This window comes from Coregonus lavaretus (genome assembly GCF_964263955.1).
Source record: "Coregonus lavaretus genome assembly, chromosome: 37".
Classification (NCBI taxonomy): Eukaryota; Metazoa; Chordata; class Actinopteri; order Salmoniformes; family Salmonidae; genus Coregonus; species Coregonus lavaretus.
In genome coordinates, this window is record NC_140024.1 from 10,664,646 (window position 1) to 10,680,893 (window position 16,248).

Sequence of the window (16,248 nt, forward strand, 5' to 3'; positions counted from 1 at the left end):
ATGCTTCACGGTTGGGATGGTGTTCTTGGGGTTGTACTCATCCTTCTTCTTCCTCCAAACACGGCGAGTGGAGTTTAGACCAAAAAGCTATATTTTTGTCACATCAGACCACATGACCTTCTCCCATTCCTCCTCTGGATCATCCAGATGGTCATTGGCAAACTTCAGACGGGCCTGGACATGCGCTGGCTTGAGCAGGGGGACCTTGCGTGCGCTGCAGGATTTTAATCCATGACGTGTAGTGTGTTACTAATGGTTTTCTTTGAGACTGTGGTCCCAGCTCTCTTCAGGTCATTGACCAGGTCCTGCCGTGTAGTTCTGGGCTGATCCCACACCTTCCTCATGATCATTGATGCCCCACAAGGTGAGATCTTGCATGGAGCCCCAGACCGAGGATGATTGACCGTCATCTTGAACTTCTTCAATTTTCTAATAATTGCGCCAACAGTTGTTGCCTTCTCACCAAGCTGCTTGCCTATTGTCCTGTAGCCCATCCCAGCCTTGTGCAGGTCTACCATTTTATCCCTGATGTCCTTACACAGCTCTCTGGTCTTGGCCATTGTGGAGAGGTTGGAGTCTGTTTGATTGAGTGTGTGGACAGGTGTCTTTTATACAGGTAACGAGTTCAAACAGGTGCAGTTAATACAGGTAATGAGTGGAGAACAGGAGGGCTTCTTAAAGAAAAACTAACAGGTCTGTGAGAGACGGAATTCTTACTGGTTGGTAGGTGATCAAATACTTATGTCATGCAATAAAATGCAAATTAATAACTTAAAAATCATACAATGTGATTTTATGGATTTTTGTTTTAGATTCCGTCTCTCACAGTTGAAGTGTACCTATGATAAAAATTACAGACCTCTACATGCTTTGTAAGTAGGAAAACCTGCAAAATAGGCAGTGTATCAAATACTTGTTCTCCCCACTGTATATATATATTTTTTCAATTATGCTCAACTCATGAGGCCCTTTGATGATACAGTATATGAGGCCTGAGGCAATTGCCTCGTCTGCCTAATGGTAAGCCAACCACTGCACGCAAGGGCTCCACTGTTGACAATGAAGGAGATCAGAGTTGTCCAGAAGAGTTTGTGATTACATCAGAACTTGCTGTCTGTGTTTAAATGTGTATTCAAAATAGGTTCAAACATTAACACATAAAGTACTATATATGCCTGATGTTCTCTTTCTAATAGTTGCATCACTTGTAGCTTTGCAGTTGTTTGTCGGTGTATCCTTGCAGGAAAAAACAACACAATTTCAAAAGCTCACACAGATGTCAAGTGTACACAGCAAGTCTCGTAGTAACAATGATGAGGGAGAGCACATTATCAGTAGACCCCTGAGGAACCCGGCCTAGGTTAGACTATGTGTTGGATAAGGTGATGAAACTACCAAGCTGCTGAATCAAAGCGCCAATGAGCTGAGAGAAACCATGAGGCTTAGCCCTTGATACCACCCCTCAATACGGGGGCGAGGGACATTATGTAACTCTGTCAGCACAGCAGGAACCCCAGTCTTAGCGAGGGTGCACACACTGAGACTAGTAGAGTGTAATGACCCCTGACAGGGACATTCATATTTTAACTTGACGGAGGTGCACCCACCACTTCACTCTGTTATCGATTGCTTTAAAAATGCCTACTTAATCCTCAAACACGAAGGTCGTGTTTCCATCGAAAAATGGCTTAGAAATCGTGTTGAGTCATTCTGGTAGTGTATTAGGATTGGTTAACCATTTCCTGTTGCTATGCACACTCACTTGTAATGAAATAGCTACGTTATAGAAGAGTGACTAAAGTACATTTTCAATGATCAAGTATGAATTGAATCTTCCCACCTGTCATAACAGCCTCTGGGTTGATATCTTAGGTAAGCTACTCTATTCTCCTGAGATCAATGGTTCCTTCCCACCACAGTTTTTTAGGGAATTGGACAACCTGTTGTCAACTGAGATGGGTGTTGAAGTACCAAGAACCACAGCGCATCGTCTCTGTACATGTGGCAGCGGAAGAGCGTTCCACGTTCTTGGAATTTCAATATCTCAAAATGGCCCTCTCCTCTGTTCTCCTCAGTTCTCAACACTAGGTGGTGATGAGTTTACAGTATGTTACGTCATACCGTGTAGTCACATGGACATCTTCATATTTCACCTACTGTGTCTTGCTTATCAGATCCCACCAGACTAACAGCAAGAAGCTCAATTTAGTTCATAATGTGATATCTCACAATACTAGCCTAAATGCTGTCACTTGTATATCGTTAAACAAGGAGGAGGTATTGCCCCTATCAAGCTAGGCTTTTGAGACATTTTGGTGGAAAGCTGAGCATACCTGTTGAGTGATAATGTTCTCTTTTCTGGGACCTGTTACTACACAACAGTTTTTTGATATGAAGAAAAAATATGATTAATCATATCCTTACAGTACAATTGACAGTATACTGGTGAGGAATGACAATCCGTATCTATCAACTGTTGTCACACCCTGATCTGTTTCACCTGTCTTTGTGATTGTCTCCACCCCCCTCCAGGTGTCGCCCATCTTCCCCATTATCCCCAGTGTATTTATACCTGTGTTCTCTGTTTGTCTGTTGCCAGTTTGTTTTGTCAAGCCTACCAGCGGTTTCCCCCTTGCGCCTGTCTTTCGCAAGTGCCTGTTTTCCCGGTTTTGACCATTCTGCCTTCCCTGACCCTGAGACGGCCTGCCGTTCTGTACCTTTTGGACTCTGATCTGGATTACTGACCTCTGCCTGCCATTGACCTGTCGTTTGCCTGCCCCCTGTTTTTGTAATAATCTTTTGTTACTTCAACATTGTCTGCATCTGGGTCTTCTCCTAAAACGTGATAACTGTGGCTCTGAAGATGGACAGACAGACTGACATGAAACCAGGGCAGAACCAGAGGCGTTGTGCCCATAGGGGGCACAGGGGCCGCCTCAGATTTATCCTGTTAAAAATAATAATAATAATGAAGTTCGCTTTAGCTAGCCCAGATAGGTTCCTAATCTCCCAACTGTCACGCCTGCTCCTGCTCCCCCTCCCTTGCGCTCGAGGGCGCCAGGCTGCCCATCACTACGCACACCTGTTACCATCAGATGCTATCTGTGTTTTGTTCCATGTTTTATATTTATTAAATAATCACCCTGTACTTGCTTCCTGTCTCCCAGCGTCTGTCGAACCGAGATTGTTACAGAATGCAGACACCCATATAGGAAACCTCAGGATCTTTGTTTTGTTTTTTTGTTGGTGACGTCAGGTCCGGTTGCCGCGGCCGAAGGAACCGGGGGTGCCCCCATTTGCTCGTCGGGCTTCCACGCCTTAGCTGGCTCAAGAGGTTTCCTTGCCTCGGTTGGCTCGGCAGGCTCCCATCCCACCTCATGCCTCAGCCGGCTCGTCAGCCTCCCACGCCTCAGCCGGTTCATCAGGCTCACATCCCATGCCTTAGCAGGCTCATATCCCACGCCTCGGCCGGCTCGTCAGGCTTCCATGCCTCGGCCGGCTCGTCAGGCTTCCATGCTTCGGCCAGCCCGTCATGCTGGCCCAGGTGGACGTCGGGTGGCGTCGCTAGGGGGGGGGGGGGGGGGGTACTGTCACACCTGCTTCCGCTCCCCCTCCCTGGCGCTCGAGGGTGCCAGGCTGCCCATCATTACATACACCTGTTAGTAACAGGCTGTTACCATCATTAAACGCATCAGCGCTCATAGGACTCACCTGGACTCCTTCCCGTTGATTGCCCCTTCTATATCTGTCTGTTCCCCAGTTTGATCCCCATGTCTGCATTGATGTTGTTTCGTTTCCCCTGTCCAGACGCTGTCCGTGTTTTGAACCATGTTTTTTATTTATTAAATCATCACCCTGTACTTGCTTCCCGTCTCCCAGCGTCTGTCCAACCGAGATCGTTACACCAACCTCATAACTAGCTACCAAGAAGCCATTTAAAGCTATCAATCAATTTAAAGTAGCTAGCTTGTCTAACTATCTTAGCTGGCATGCCTTCTGGCAAGGCTGGTAGACTTTAGAAAAACAAGCAATAACTAAATATACTGAATAAGACTCACATTCATTTAAATCTTTTTCCCAGATTTTAACAGAAATGCAAAGAAGCATATTTAGTTTCTTTAAAAAAAATAACCAGCAGGATACAGACAGCTCAAGAAGGTATGCTTAGATATGCAGAAAAATAGATGTATATATTTTTTACATAACAGTAGAATTAAGCATAATCATTATGGCTCTAGATTGCTGGTAAAAGCTGTTTCAGGTGTTAAAAAAATCCCAAATTCTCCAACTTTCGGATAGGGGACATAGCCCCACTAGGGACCACCCCCCAGTCATCCTCACATACTTTGTGCTGCCTCAGATATTTGGGGTTCATGACGTCCCTGGGCAGAACTGTTCTGTCTGTAATGTTCCATGGCTCTGGAACGTAATGATACAACAGTGGCCAGAGGCTCGTTACTGCCTTGGATTTCCAGAGGGAAGGGCTAGTATGCACAACAATCAATCTCTTTCTCTTCTTCTTCTCCCTCTCACTCTTTCTGTCCCTCCTTCTCTGCAACACATGCACACACGAAAGCAGTTTCGTGTGACTGGCAGAAGCTAGAATCTTTCATGGAACTGTATTTGTGTGTCATTATGCAATTCAGGTTTTACAAGGAGTTTGAAACATTTTCAGTTTCAGTTTTTTATGGGGGCTAGATAACATATTACATTATACATATAGGCTCTGCTATGTCAAAGCTATGCTATATCATGCTGGCACCTCTACAATACTTCAACTCAAGAGATCAGGGTTGGGGAAAGTACCATAAGGTACAGTTTATCATCATAGAGGATTTTTCAATTCTTTAAATGGAATTTCAATTCACTTCCTTAATTGAGATTAAATGTATATGGTTGAGATGATCATCACGTTATGCATGTGACATCTGAGATATCTCTTGATGAAACTGAAAAAATGGTGGTACAGCAGGCTGCTCCAAAGCAAGAGAGCTATGATAACAACACTTTTGTCATCTGTATTTAAATGAGTCACTAACCAGGAGTAACAGGACCTCCATACCCCTGCTGGGAGGGATTCTAGCCCCCCACCCCTGTCTTCCATAAAGCTGCAGTACCTTATAATAGAATAATACCATTACAAATTTGCTTGAAAAACAAGTTATTTCCTTCTTGGGTGGTTTTCATGAAAAATCAATTTAAAAATCCTTCCTGGTTGACAAAGACCGGAGAAATCTAGCAGCTAGAATCTCATCACAATATCCTCCTTGGCCAGATGACATTTTGTCCTTAATAATTCCATCACTTAAATTCACTTTAAAATCGTCTCATGTCCTAGCTGTATCCTACTTGTTTTAATGGCTCTAACATGCTCTCATATTACAGCTTGTGGAGATGATCTAAAACATGTTTCAGGCATTTCTAATATGAGTTGAAGAAAATGTCAATAAAAGTTGTAAGGTGAAACATCAGAAACCAAACTTTTTAATTTGTTTTATTTTATTTATTTTTTCAACTTGATTTAACCAGGTAAGCCAGTTGAGAACAAGTTCTCATTTACAACTGCGACCTGGCCAAGATAAAGCAAAGCAGTGCGATAAAAACAACAACACAGAGTTACATATGGGGTAAACAAAACATAAAGTCAAAAATACAAACAGAAAATATAAATACAGTGTGTGCGAATGTAGTAAGTTATGGAGGTAAGGCAATAAATAGGCCATAGTGCAAAATAGTTACAATTTCGTATTAACACTGGAATGATAGATGTGCAAAAGATGATGTGCAAATAGAGATACTGGGGTGCAAATGAGCAAAATAAATAACAATATGGGGATGAGGTAGTTGGGTGGGCTAATTTCAGAATGGCTGTGTACAGGTGCAGTGATCAGTAAGCTGCTCTGTTCGTTCCAGTCATTGGCAGCAGAGAACTGGAAGGAATGGTGGCCAAAGGAGGTGTTGGCTTTGGGGATGACCAGTGAGATATACCTGCTGGAGCGCAGACTACGGGTGGGTGTTGCTATGGTGACCAGTGAGCTAAGGTAAGACAGGGATTTGCCTAGCAGTGATTTATAGATGACCTGGAGCCAGTGGGTTTGGCGACGAATATGTAGTGAGGGCCAGCCAACAAGAGCGTACAGGTCACAATGGTGGGCAGTATATGGGGCTTTGGTGACAAAATGGATGGCACTGTGAGACTACATCCAATTTGCTGAGTAGAGTGTTGGAGGCTATTTTGTAAATGACATCACCAAAGTCAAGGATCGGTAGGATAGTCAGTTTTACGAGGGCATGTTTGGCTTTGTTGCGAAATAGGAAGCCGATTCTAGATCTAACTTTTGAATTGGAGATGCTTAATGTGTGTCTGGAAGGAGAGTTTACAGTCTAACCAGACACCTAGGTATTTGTAGTTGTCCACATACTCTAGGTCAGAGAGTAGTGATTCTAGTCAGGTGGGCGGGTGCAAGCAGCATTCGGTTGAAGAGCATACATTTAGTTTTACTAGTGTTTAAGAGCAGTTGGAGGCTACGGAAGGAGTGTTGTATGGTGTTGAAGCTCGTTTGGAGGTTTGTTAACACAGTGTCCAATGAAGGGCCAGATGTATACAAAATGGTGTCGTCCACATAGAGGTGGATCCGAGCTTCACCAGCAGCAAGAGCAACATAGGGGTTGCGACAATTTCGGCGGCTAATTTTAGAAAGAAAGGGCCCAGATTGTCTAGCCCAGCTGATTTGTAGGGGTCCAGATTTTTCAGCTCTTTCAGAACATCAGCTGTCTGAATTTGTGTGAAGGAGAAGCGGGGGGGGGGGGGGGGCATGGGCAAGTTGTAGCGGAGGGTGCAGAGCTGGTGGCCGGGGTAGTGGTAGCCAGGTGGAAAGCATGGCCAGCCGTAGCAAAATGCTTGTTGAAATTCTCGATTATTGTAGATTTATCGGTGGTGACAGTGTTTCCTAGCCTCAGTGCAGTGGGCAGTTGGGAGGAGGTGCTCTTATTTTCCATGGACTTTACAGTGTCCCAAAACTTTTTGGAGTTAGTGCTACAGGATGCAAATTTCTGTTTGAAAAAGCTAGCCTTTGCTTTCCTAACTGATTGTGTATATTGGTTCCTGACTTCCCTGAAAAGTTGCATATCACGGGGGCTGTTCGATGCTAATGCAGTACGCCACAGGATGTTTTTGTGCTGGTCAAGGGCAGTCAAGTCTGAGGAGAACCAGGGGCTATATCTGTTCTTAGTTCTGAATTTTTTGAATGGGGCATGCTTATTTAAGATTGAGAGGAAAGCACTTTTAAAGAACAACCAGGCATCCTCTACTGACGGAATTAGGTCAATATCCATCCAGGATACCCGGGCCAGGTCAATTAGAAAGGCCTGCTCGCTGAAGTGTTTTAGGGAGCGTTTGACAGTGATGAGGGGTGGTCGTTTGACCACGGACCCATTACGGACGCAGGCAATAAGGCAGTGATCGCTGAGATCCTGGTTGAAGACAGCGGGGGTGTATTTAGAGGGTAAATGTGTCAGTATGATATCTATGAGGGTGCCCATGTTTACAGATTTAGGGTTGTACCTGGTAGGTTCGTTGATCATTTGTGTGAGATTGAGGGCATCTAGTTTAGATTATAGGTTGGCCGGGGTGTTAAGCCTATCCCAGTTAAGGTCACCAAGCAGTAGGAACTCTGAGGATAGATGGGGGGCAATCAGTTCACATATGGTGTCCAGGGCACAGCTCGGGGCTGAGGGGGGTCTGTAGCAAGCGGCAACAGTGAGAGACTTATTTCTGGAAAGGTGGATTTTTAGAAGTAGAAGCTCAAACTGTTTGGGCACAGACCTGGATAGTACGATAGAGCTCTGCAGGAAATTGCAACCCCACCCCCTTTGGCAGTTCTATCGAGACGGAAAATGTTGTAGTTGGGGATGGACATTTCAGATTTTTTGGTGGCCTTCCTAAGCCAGGTTTCAGACTCTGCGAGGACATCAGGGTTGGCGGAGTGTGCTAACGCAGTGAATAACTCAAACTTAGGGAGGAGGTATCGGATGTTAACGTGCAAGAAACCAATGTTTTTACGGTTACAGAAGTCAACAAATGATAACGCCTGGGGAGTAGGAGTGATACTGGGGGCTACAGTGCCTGGGTTAACCTCTACATCACCAGAGGAACAGAGGAGGAGTAGAATAAGAATACGGCTAAAGGCTTTAAGTACTGGTCTTCTAGTGCGTTGGGTACAGAGAAAAAAAGGGGCAGGTTTCCGGGCGTTGTAGAATAGATTCAGGGCATTATGTACAGAAAAGGATATGGAAGGATATGAGTACAGTGGAGGTAAACCTAAGCGTTGGGTAACAATGAAAGAGATAGCATCACTGGAGGCACCGATTGAGTCGGTCTCCGCATGTATGGGGGGTGGGACAAAGGAGCCATCTATGGCAGGTTGAGCTGGGTTGGGGGATCTACAGTGAAATAGTACAATAAGAAATAACCGAAACAGCAATAAGCAAGGCATATTGAAATGGGAGAGAGGCATAAAGCAATCACAGGTGTTATTCGAGAGCTAAGACAACAGCTGGTAATGGCAACAAAGTTTGGGCTGAGGCTAAACATAAACAGGATGCGGTACCGTATAAAGGAACAGTCCAGCAGGCATCAGCTGTATAGCTGAGTTATCATAAGGTCCGGTGAACAGCAATAGGAGAGTTCGGAGGTAGTTTGGGGACTGCTATAGCACTAGCGAGCAAGAGGCCACGGCTAGCGTGTGCTAGCGGGCCGGGGCTAGCAGATGGATCTTCGTGGTCGACGTCATAACGGGAAACCTGTTGTAATCACATCAGACGATTTCGTCAGCAGACCAGTCGTGTTGGATCGGTGGGGCTCCGTGTCAACACTAGGAGATCCCGTCCGGTTGACAGAGAGGTAGATAGCCGGGAGAAGGGCCTGGCTCGCGGCTAGCTCGAGGCTGATTAGCCAACAACAACGTCCATTTGATTGCAGCTATCTAGCTACGATGATCCGGTGTTAAAGGTCCAGTGAATCAGTGATTCCGGCAGAAAACCCGATATGTTCTGGGTCGATAACGCACTGTGCAGACAGTGCAGACTGGCGGATAATAGTCCAGGCTAGAGCTGGCTGGTAGGTAGTGCAGGCCACGGACAATGGCGAGAAATCGCTAGCGGTGGCTAATGGCAAGTAGCTAGTTAGCTGGCTATTCCCGTCCGGTAGACAGAGAGGTAGATAGCCGGGATATGGGCCTGGCTCAAGGCTAACTGGTGCTTGCTTCAGGGGCAGTGGTGATTAGCCAAACAGCAACATCCATTTAGGTTGCGGCTAGCTAGTTGCGATCCGGTGTCCAGTGATTCAGTTATTCCGGCAGAAAATCCGATGTTCTGGGTGAAAACCGCTAACGGTGGCTAATAGCAAGTAGCAAGTTAGCTGGCTAGCTGGTAACAACTGGAGATTCTAGATAAAAGGTAAGTCAATAATAGAATCCGTTCCACGATGTTCTGAATGAATGAAATAATCTTATTAAATACTTTTTTCTTTACATAGTTGAATGTGCTGACAACAAAATCACACAAAAATTATCAATGGAAATCAAATTTATCAACCCATGGAGGTCTGGATTTGGAGTCACCCTCAAAATTAAAGTGGAAAACCATACTACAGGCTGATCCAACTTTGATGTAATGTCCTTAAAACAAGTCAAAATGAGGCTCAGTAGTGTGTGTGGCCTCCACGTGCCTGTATGACCTCCCTGCAACGCCTGGGCATGCTCCTGATGAGGTGGCGGATGGTCTCCTGAGGGATCTCCTCCCAGACCTGGACTAAAGCATCCGCCAACTCCTGGACAGTCTGTGGTGCAACGTGGCGTTGGTGGATGGAGCGAGACATGATGTCCCAGATGTGCTCAATTGGATTCAGGTCTGGGGAACGGGCGGGCCAGTCCATAGCATCAATGCCTTCCTCTTGCAGGAACTGCTGACACACTCCAGCCACATGAGGTCTAGCATTGCCTTGCATTAGGAGGAACCCAGGGCCAACCGCACCAGCATATGGTCTCACAAGGGGTCTGAGGATCTCATCTCGGTACCTAATGGCAGTCAGGCTACCTCTGGCGAGCACATGGAGGGCTATGCGGCCCCCCAAAGAAATGCCACCCCACACCATGACTGACCCACCGCCAAACCGGTCATGCTGGAGGATGTTGCAGGCAGCAGAACGTTCTCCACGGCGTCTCCAGACTCTGTCCCGTCTGTCACGTGCTCAGTGTGAACCTGCTTTCATCTGTGAAGAGCACAGGGCGCCAGTGGCGAATTTGCCAATCTTGGTGTTCTCTGGCAAATGCCAAATGTCCTGCATGGTGTTGGGCTGTAAGCACAACCCCCACCTGTGGATGTCGGGCCCTCATACCACCCTCATGGTGTCTGTTTCTGACTGTTTGAGCAGACACATGCACATTTGTGGCCTGCTGGAGGTCATTTTGCAGGGCTCTGGCAGTGCTCCTCCTGCTCCTCCTTGCACAAAGGCGGAGGTAGCAGTCCTGCTGCTGGGTTGTTGCCCTCCTACGGCCTCCTCTACGTATCCTGATGTACTGGCCTGTCTCCTGGTAGCACCTCCATGCTCTGGACACTACGCTGACAGACACAGCAAACCTTCTTGCCACAGCTCGCATTGATGTGCCATCCTGGATGAGCTGCACTACCTGAGCCACTTGTGTGGGTTGTAGACTCCGTCTCATGCTACCACTAGAGTGAAAGCACCGCCAGCATTCAAAAGTGACCAAAACATCAGCCAGGAAGCATAGGAACTGAGAAGTGGTCTGTGGTCATCACCTGCAAAACCAGTCCTTTATTGGGGGTGTCTTGCTAATTGCCTATAATTTCCACCTGTTGTCTATTCCATTTGCACAACAGCATGTGAAATGTATTGTCAATCAGTGTTGCTTCCTAAGTGGACAGTTTGATTTCACAGAAGTGTGATTGACTTGGAGTTACATTGTGTTGTTTAAGTGTTCCCTTTATTTTTTTGAGCAGTGTATATTTTGTAGAAGGATGAAAAGTGTGATAGGGAAATATGTACGAAAAATACAAAAAATACAAAACACAGGCTATTTACACAGACACACAACAAAGAACACGACCGCACTGCTATGCCATCTTGTTAAGAGAGGTGAATTTATTGAAAATCCTTTGAAATCAACCCAAGGGATTGGGTGTGGGTATATAACATTCAGACAGGGACACACACTCAATTAAAGTCATAACTTCCGTTTTACAAGATCAAGGCAGAAAATGACTTTGTTTGCAAAGGCATAATGGAGATTATGAGCCCAGGCTCTCATATCTGAAACTGTGCTGAGTGGAGGCTACAACTGCCTTGAATACATCTCAGACATTACACTGGAGCGGAGACTGGTTGATTTCTCACTGTCGCCCCTGAGGACACTGTTGATCCAAGGCATGTAGGCAGAGAGCTTCATGTAGACAGCGTATTTCTCCACGGCACAGGTCTTATCGAAGGACAGGATCCCTGCAGCATACACTCTGCCGTCGTTGGGGTCCTGGACTGCCAGGGCACCACCTGCATCCCCAAAGCACACATTCTCCTGGTACCTGTTGGCTCCAGTACAGAACATGTTGTCGTCTACGGTTGGAGTGCTGTTCAGCACCTGGCCACCTAGGGTGTACTCTGCCTTACAGGAGCTGTGCGATGCCACAGGCAACACCAGGTGTTTCAGTAACTCAGCGGGGGTGAAGAGGACCCCCCAGCCCCAGCCTGTGATGATGCCTTTCTCTTGGGCTGCCTCAGCCAGGTCCTCACCCCTCTCAGGCAGAGGGATGGGCATCACAGCCTCGCTTAGGTTGAATGGCTCCTTCAGCTGAATCAGAGCCAGGTCGTTGTCCCAGTCTGAAACATTCTGGAAGCCTGGGTGCAGAACCACCTAGAAGGGGAAAGGGAATAATTCATAGGACCTCTTTTTGATGATCTACTGTATTTGTGCTCTAACTACCTGTAAGACTGAAAATGATGTTGTAGGTGAGAGAGCCCAGTGCAGTTCTGCTTGCTGAAAATACAGAATTGTCTGTATATTCTTTGAGAGAGATGGTAATGGGCATACTAGCTCACCTTTTCTACTGCAACTTCTTTGGAGGCATCGGCTTGGGAGCGTCGCGTGATGCCTAGGTACACCTTGGGGATGGTTGGTTCTTTCCCCTGGGTGTCCTGCCGACTCTTCCTGACAAACAGGTTCCTGCCAGCGGTCAGGACCCAGCGGTCAGAGATTAGAGCCCCCCCAGCGAAGCCCCCGTTCATGACGTTGTCACTCAGGTAGACCATGGCCTGCCAGGGGACGTGAGGGGCCCGTGTGCCCCCAACCATACGCCTGGAGCGCAGGCCTGGGCAAGAAACACAACAACATGGAGTTTGAGATTATTTCTATACAATCTATACAATCTCTATATGGTTAAAACACCCCCAACTCCCTCGCACCACCTAGCACATACTGCTGTGCAAATCAAACACAGCTGTAAAATATATTTAGCTTTGACCTGACATAATCTGAGTAAATTCATTCATCAGCTACTTTTATCTCCAAAAAAGAAGTGTGTTCATGACTTGAGCCAGACAAGGTTAGCTTTCACAGAATTACCTGGTCACAATACACAGAAATCTGATGAGGATGGAATTAGTGTCGTTTCTCTTCTCAAACATTTTCCTTGAAACGCTTGATGAGAGGTGGATTTTTCGAGGAATTTTACTTTAAAAGGCTTTCATGCTCTGCAGATTTTCCTAATGACATATTTTACCATTCAGCTTGGAGGAAGCTGAGACTGAGGATCTCTCCTTCCTTTCTTCCCTGCTTGCCTTCTCTTTGATCTTTGTCATCTCATGTGTGTCGCTGCTGAATCGATTTTTAAGATAATCAGGATAATAGCTGTGAGCCGTGAGCCGTGAGACTTAACAAGGTTCTCACTTGAAAGTGATGGTAACATCCTAATTTTGGCCACAGCTACTGTATTCCCTTCCTCTTACAGAGGCCAACAGGCTGAATAGGAACAGCTTGTATCTGCTCAGCTCAGAGTAGCCTGAGGGGAGCCATAGTGAAGATTGGCTTCAGAACATCCGATTATAGTGACAGTGTAATTGAAATGTGAGTGATAGCCTTACACGAACCAGCAAAAATAATATGTTTTGGAAATAGAAGAATTGCACATGTGAAAACACGTGTGCAATGTGTATGTCCAATATTTTTGGAGGATATTCTGCATCAATGGTGTAACCAATACCCACCTTAACATAGACAAGGGATAAGAAAGGCTGTCCATACTCCTTGATCTTTAAAATGTATATGTTTTTGTTAGAAAGCGTTTCCGCTCTCCATTCAGAACATTTCATCCCTCTCACTTTGTTGACATTTTAATCTAAATCAGAAGGAGTAAGCCTTTATTGGCATAAAGCTGGGAGTTGGCTATGTGTCAGTTAGATAGGTAGTTACCTGGATTGTCTGACATCTCCAGTGCTTCTGATGTTTTGATTTTGATTTTGATTTTTACCTTATCCTGTGCCAGACAGACACAGGAGGCAGAGAGGAGCACTGCTAGGGATAACCTGGGGACAGCAGGAAAACATTAGTACAGTACACACACACACAGAGCTAACTGACAGAGAGAGCCCAAACACTCACTAGTACCACAACTAACTGTTGCTTTATTTAGGGCCTCTCTGGGTTTGCATGTTTACCTATATTTAGAAAAAGTTTCTAGCTAGAGCAGTTTGAAAGATTTTTAAAAGATTTAAGTAGCTGCATTTCCCTGCCATTTCCCTGCGATTTTACAAAGATCCATTGTCCAAAGACATTTCAGAGATTCATTTGGATTGGTATTGCAATGACAACAATTTCCAGGCAACTAGGGTTTTGTTGAGGAAAGAATATGAAAAGTATAACATACCACATTTTGATGGAAATATCTGTATATCAGTTTGTATGTTGAGCTTTGTCTCCTCTGTAAAGATTATGTACTCTGTGAGAAGTTGTGGGACCAAGGCCTTATGTATGCTGAGGAGAGAACTCACCCCCTGTCTGCCCGCCCCTGGGAATTTTGCTGGACACAGCTTCAGTTCTGATTCCCGAAAATCAGAGAGATTGCAATATCTCTGTTCATGCCAACCCATTATTGGGATCATGTCCAAACCCTGGCCCCATCTGGAGCTCAGCCACAGCCAACTCGTTTTAGAGACCATCTGAGGGATAAATAATTTCATAGGGTCTGAATTATGAAATCAGAACAGAACAGGACACAGCACATCTATAATTTGTGTGTCAGCTTGGCTTATTGCAAGTAAATGAGGTGCATATAAATGCTACATAAAACAAATGTGGTACCATCACTACCCCCAAACGTTTGCTTGATTATGTTATTTGGAAAACCCCAATAAAAAATTGTTGTTGTTGACTCACATTTGCTGTTTATGACTCACTTTGGTAACACTTTACTTGACACCCAGCTTCACAACACGTTATGACACGGTCATAACCATGTCATAATATGTCATAACAGCTGACATAACTTGTCATAACCTGTTATAATATGGTCATAACACTGTCATGACACATATGTTTAGACCTGTTGTGACATATATTGCGTTATTTTATGGCTGGTTATGACACCTACATAAGACTGTCAAAACCCACAAAACCCTACCACACAAGGCAAAACATTCCATTACACCATAGCCTACGTGTCATCAGTATGTTTATGTTATAGAATTTCTTTTAAAAAGTACCATATTAAATTGTTAATTAATTGCGCACACATTGATGTCAGACATGCACCTACCCCAATTCTCTGTTGCTGATGACTGGGATGATTGCAGGAGCAGATTTCAGGAGCAGGACAAGACACCCTCTTTTTGACTGATGACTGATATAAGGGCCTGTACGTGATAGGCCAATCTGGTTTATATGATTATGATGGTTATAATGCTTCTTGACGGTGTCAGAAAGTGTATTTTCTACAAGTTATTTAAAAAATTTACATTTACATTTTAGTCATTTAGCAGACGCTCTTATCCAGAGCGACTTACAGTTAGTGAGTGCATACATTTTCATACTGGCCCCCCGTGGGAATCGAACCCACAACCCTGGCGTTGCAAGCGCCATACTCTACCAACTGAGCTACACGGGGCCCATCATAAAATATAATGGAAAAACACAACTATAAAGAATTCAGTACAAGAACAAAGTATTTAAGAAACAAACTTTCAAACTTTGCATTTGTTGTAAAGGATCCAAGCTTTTAAAATACCAGCTTTGCGAAATCATGTGAATTCCACTTGGCTGTTGACTGAGGGAGAAAGCACAGGTAGCCTGGTTGTGTAAAGTTGAGTAAACAAGTTGTCTGTCCTTTTGCCATGCTTCTTGGCTCTCAACAACATTAGGAAAAGTCCAGCCTTGCAAATAAAGAATATTCTGATGTTGGGGAAAGAAATTGTAGGATTAAGTGACTTTCTTCCACTGGGAGATCTGGTCATTATCTGAAAAGTACTATGTTTATTTAATGAATCATTCTGTAAAGTTCACCTGTCCAGGGACGGCTGAGGGGGGATGTTTGTTTGGTGGACCAGAGACCAGAGATTGGTGGTATTATTAACCTTTTACTGCAGTGGGCTAAATCAGGATCACATAGTGTTTCTTGGTAGTCTTAAACAAATCTACTTTGAAACAAAAGTATACACCTCACAAACATGGTTATAGGCTTAAAAAAAAGAAGACACCTGTACAGTGTCAGATATAGAGTTGAAATGTATTCAATTTTAAGTTTGCATCCCAATATTACCCTTTATATACATCATAGAAGACTGAAATATAACAAAACTTTTAGACATAGAAACACCGGATATTCTGCGTTAATTTTTAAATAAATGTTTATTAATTATTAAATTATGAAAAATATTAATAACACTCCACCCATGAGGCCACTAGTTCATTTGACTGCAGGACAGTGCTACTACCACATCCCAGTTGAAAGCACCTTCTGACATGTATCAGTGTGCGATCTCATTCTTATGGCCACTCGTAGGAGTGGAGTAGTTTGTTCATAACCATCCTCCTTTTTGTCAGTGCAAAATTAGTTTGCAGATTGTCTCTCAGATGGTCTCATTGGTCTCATTCATTCATGTCTCTGAAACAGGTGGGCTGGTATAATGCAATGACTGATTCAAGGACAGAGGGATGGATGGCCTGCCTGCCTGCCTGCCTGCCT

General features: G+C 44.8%; 1 protein-coding gene across 1 annotated transcript; it reads right to left on the reverse strand.

Moving 5' to 3' along the window:
- Nucleotides 1-11,141: 11,141 nt before the first annotated feature.
- On the reverse strand, nt 11,142-14,043 carry LOC311111835 (haptoglobin-like). The gene is made up of 4 exons (XM_084154729.1): nt 13,936-14,043; nt 13,482-13,594; nt 12,113-12,381; nt 11,142-11,927 (listed from the first exon to the last, which is right to left on the reverse strand). The coding sequence occupies exons 1-4, from the start codon at nt 13,938-13,940 to the stop codon at nt 11,352-11,354; spliced, it is 963 nt and encodes a 320-aa protein (XP_084010855.1). The 5' UTR covers nt 13,941-14,043; the 3' UTR covers nt 11,142-11,351.
- Between the last annotated feature and the right edge of the window lie 2,205 nt (nt 14,044-16,248).